Source organism: Coenobita brevimanus, chromosome 88, assembly GCF_032717465.1.
Source record: "Coenobita brevimanus isolate Jiangsu-jjx chromosome 88, ASM3271746v2, whole genome shotgun sequence".
Lineage (NCBI taxonomy): Eukaryota > Metazoa > Arthropoda > Malacostraca > Decapoda > Coenobitidae > Coenobita > Coenobita brevimanus.
In genome coordinates, this window is record NC_137041.1 from 30,839,490 (window position 1) to 30,844,380 (window position 4,891).

At 41.2% G+C, this 4,891-nt stretch overlaps 1 protein-coding gene across 1 annotated transcript in view; it reads right to left on the reverse strand.

Annotated features, from left to right (window-relative positions):
- The window catches only part of LOC145411246 (acyl-coenzyme A synthetase ACSM3, mitochondrial-like), an 82,119-nt gene extending 78,012 nt beyond the window's left edge, over positions 1-4,107 (reverse strand). The window contains exon 1 of the mRNA XM_080281314.1: positions 4,029-4,107. Within this exon, the coding sequence (XP_080137440.1) occupies positions 4,029-4,107 (79 nt within the window). The remainder of the gene's footprint in view (positions 1-4,028) is intronic.
- Between the last annotated feature and the right edge of the window lie 784 nt (positions 4,108-4,891).

The following is a 4,891-nucleotide window of genomic DNA, read 5'->3' on the forward strand; positions in this document are numbered from 1 at the left end:
GAGTGGCAATACGTGAGCAATACACCCCAATCACCCCTTGGAATAAACCTTCATTGGCTCAATCCGACTGGAGCACCGTTAATACTCACTAAATCACCAGACGCCAAAATTTAGTTACCCAGCGTAGTAAATGGATTCCTGGTGTGCAGAAAACCATTTGGCTTGTCACTCAGTGTAGAGTCACCCACAGGCAGAAGGAATAGGAAAGAATGAAGGAAAGGAAGACAGAAGTGGGAGTGTAAAGTCACCTGTAGGCAGAAGCACGAGGAAAGAATAAAGGAGAGAAAGACAGAAGAGGATGGAAGGAAAGAAGGATAGAGTAGAGGAAAGAGCAGACGCCCAAGAGCAGCAATACATCAAGTGGATGGTGAGCATCCCCATCTTCCACAAGTAATAATAATAATAATAATAACTAGAGGCCTCCCTAGGAGGGAATTACACCAGCTGTGAGCCAATATATTTCTAACGCAGCTCAGAATATGACCTTGACCTTGACCTACATTCACCAATTTCGAACTCATAGATCCTCATCCCTACTACACACCTGTAAAATTATGTGATATCTTGAGCGGTTGCGAAGTTATCGTGCTAACAGACACACAGACACACAGACAAACTGAAAACAATACTCGTAGGAGATTTTCATCCCAACTACACCCCTGTAAAGTTTTGTGATAATATCTTGAGCGGTTGCGAAGTTATCGTGGAAACAGACACACAGACCTTGACCTACTTTCACCAATTTCGGACTCGTGATTGTTTTTTTCCTTCCTACACACCTGTAAAATTTTGTGATGATATATTGAGCAGTTGTGAAGTTATCGTGCTAACACACACACAGAGACATGCACTGACAAATTGAAAACCATACCAGCTTCGCTATCGCAGCTGGTAATAATAATAATAAATAATAATAATAATAATAATAATAATAATAATAATACCAGCAGAAGAGGCAGCAGTAGTAGTGCTGGTAGTAGTAGTAGTATCAGTAGTCGTAGTCGTAGTAGTAGTAGTGGTAGTGGTAGTAGCAACTGATTTCGCACTATCAAGATGCACAGGAAGCCTTTAGTCACAAACGTAATAGTGACTAAAGAAGGTCAGAGGCATCTAAGTGCAGTACTTGGATCAAAGGAATACTAAGACCAATATGTGAGTGATAAGGTAAAGACATAGGTAGAAGAAATACATGAACTATCCAGCCATGCAAAAACACAACCCCATGCAGCATACAGCACATTTATGCATGGTTTAAAGTACAAATGAACCTTCGTGATGTGGACCATCCCCAGTGTAGAGTTCCTGCTACAACAGCTGGAGGATGCCATCAGGGAATCATTCCATCCCTCTCTGACCAATGGCCACATCCCATACCAGAAGAGGGGGATCTTCTAGCACTACCACCCAGGATGGAAGACCTTCGCATTATGAATCCTTCAGCCATGGCAGGCTATGGTCATAGAAATTCACTTAGGGTCACTGAATCCCTGTTACAGAAGATTTGCACCCAGGTTGAGAGGAATGAAATCGACCAACAAAAGCAGCAAGATATGAGGACATAGAGAAGTAAAGGGCGAGAAGCAAGACAAAAGGACCAACTGCAGCACATAACTGAACATTTTACATGAAACCAGTAGAGAAGAGTTGATATCGCACAAGAAGTTGAGGCATAGAACTGGCTGGCAACCCTGCATCTCAAGGCAAAAGGCATCCATTTCAACAAACAAGAATTCATTGACGCCTTGATATGGGTGGTCAATAGAGAACCTGCCTCAACACCGTGCCTGTGGCACTGTCATTGATGCAAACCATGCAATGGCTTGCAAGAATGGAGGCTTTGTTTGCATTCGACTTGATGAAGTTCGCGACCTCACTGCAAAAATGCAACAAGAAATATGTCATGATGTCACCATGAAGCCAGCTTTGCTGCTTCTAGACGGCGTGCACTTCATCCACAGAACAGCAAATACATCACCTGTTGCATGAGTGGGCATCAGTGCTTGAGGTTTCTAGACACGTGGGCAAAGGGCTTTCTTCGACATAGGATATATGATCCTATTGCAGCATGTCATCATGACCTGTCTCTCGAGGCAGTACACAAAATAAATAAAAAAGAAAATAAAGAAAAAAGAAACCGTCAAGAAAGGATCCAACATGCCAACCACGGTAGTCACTCCCCTTGTGTTCACAACATCAGGTGGGATGGGTCCTGAGGCGGTGAGATTCTACACGAGACTGGCAGAGGTTCTTTCTGAGAAGAACCGTCAACCCCAGAGTTTGGTTATGGCCTGCATGAAATGTCGACTGTCATTCTTCCTTGTAAGTTATGCACTCCAATGCCTTAGGGGCACAAGATCATCGGCTCTCAGGCCTGTCTCTCTGGCGGGTATGGATTACAAAACTACTCTGATCGAGAGTCGCATAGACCAGCGACGCCAATAAATTTATGTCTTTATTAACACCGTAAAGTAATGAATGAAAATAAAGTAATAATAGTAGTAGTACATAGTTGGCACAGGCGTTGGCACGCCTGGGGTCAATGGACTATAATATGAGGATTAGTGTTAACCCTCATATTACAACTCCAAAGGATGATCTGTATTACGAAGTTTGGTTTTGATCTTCACAATAAAATTCCCAAATGGATGGAGATGATTTGTAGTAGTGGTAGTAGAAGTAGTGGTAGTAGTAGTAGTAGTAGTAGTAGTAGTAGTAGTTGTAGTAGTAGTAGCAGTAGTAGTGGTAGTAGTAGTAGTAGTAATAGTAGTAGTAGTAGTAGTAGTATAGTAGTAGTAGTAGTAGTACTTCTACTACTACTGCTATTACTAATAGTACCACTACTACTACTACTACTAATACTACCACTACTACTACTAATAATAATAATAATAATAACTAATAATAATAATAATAATAATAATAATAATAATAAATAATAATAATAATATTAATAATAATAATAATAATAATAATAATAATAATGAGAAAAATAATCATAATGAAAGATAAAAGCGCCATATGACGAGGACTTCTACCTATCTATCTATTTACGTATCTATCTATCCATCACTATCTGCATCTTATGTATCTGTACTATTTAGCTGCTTATATGTAAGTATCTTCCTATCTATCTATCTGTTTATAACCAAACGCTTTAACCCAGAAAAAGTAGCCACAAACATATCAGCCTATCACACACTGTCCATAACCATCAGTCTGCCTTCTCTCTAACCTGCACTATCAGGAAAGAGACGCCTCCCACAACATCCACGGCCTCCCTCACACCTTAATCTCACATAAACTCTGTTCATCCCCGGTCTCTCTCTCCCCCTCCATCTCACTCACACACACTCTCCTAGTCAACCTCTCATAGCCTATTAACTTCTTATGAACAGTAGTGACCTTACCGGAATAAAAACTGATCTTGTTTGATTAGTTACCTGTTATACAAACAGCAGGTGGGAAGAGGCGTGAGTTAGGAGGTCTGGTTAATATCCCCTTCATCACACCCGCCACTTGTCGTCCACACATCATCATAATCACAGTACTTCTACCTCCTCTCGTACCTGAAACGAAGCACCACCACCAGTAATAGTGATGGTAGCAGTAGTAGCAGTAGTCGTAGTAGAGTAGTAGTAGTAGTAGTAGTAGTAGTAGCAGTGGTAGTAGTAGCAGTAGTAGTGGTAATAGTAGTAGTAGTAGTAGTAATGATAATAATAGTAGTAGTAATAATAATAATTAAAACAGCATAAAATTGTCCAAGGGCAATTTTGATGAAGAAAAACTTTCCACAGCCACAGCGTAGCCCTTTAGTCCCACTAGAATCCGAGCTACGAGTAAAAAGGGAGTTAGAGGTCAAGTCACTGATCTTATGCACGTCACCTTAGGTCATCACAGTCTGCAAGTCCACCTAGTTAGGTGGCTTTAACATTACTCCGTCATAGAAAAGTAGGCGACATCAAGAAAATCCAGAGAAGTCCCAATTTTTGGCCCCAGCGGATCTCAGAGAATAATCAAGCGATTGTAACCATTCTCCCTTCCACACGGCGGCCGCCTTAAAATGTCGGTAGCCTTGATCTTAACATCAAGGTCATCCATCTGGTGCATGTCACCGTAGGTCATTAACTACTATAAATGCATTAAGTCTGGTGGCCCTAGCCTATATTCTTTCATGGAAAATCCGGTGACATCCGAAATATCTGGAAAAGTCCCTATTTTTGACCCCAGACGATCGCAGAGAATAATAGACCGATTAAAACCATACTCCTTTCTGCACTACGTCTGCCTTAAGGTTATATTGTAGTAAAATTTCAGTTTCCTAGCTTGAGCGATTCCTGAGATGGCGTGGCTAACTAACTTTTCTGTGTTCCGGATAATATGAGGACATCCGGTTGACAGATTGCCAGCATATTTTGCGAAAAGAAGCGGACAGCTGTCTGACTAAATTGTCCATGTTTGAAGGCTCTAGGCCAAATAGCCTCTGAAATATCACAGTTTTTATATAAGTATAAATAATAGTACTGACAAGAATAATATAAATTCCCACAGAGATGTGGGAAGTTTGAATAATAATAATAATAATAATAATAATAATAAAAATATTAATAATAATAATAATCTATCTATCTAGCTATTGCCAGACGCCTTAATCCAGGACGGGGTGGCCACAAACAAATCAGCTCCACGTCGCCCTGTCCGCCGCAGTTTCACTGCCTTGCTCCCAACTCACATCCCCCTCTTTCATATACTTCTCCACTCCATCCCTCCATCTCATCCTCGCCCTGCCCCTCCCTCTCCCCCCTCCACCTCATTCACATACACTCTCCTCGTCAGTCTCTCACCCTCCATCCTCTCCACATGGCAAAACCATCTCAGTGTGTTTCTCGTAACG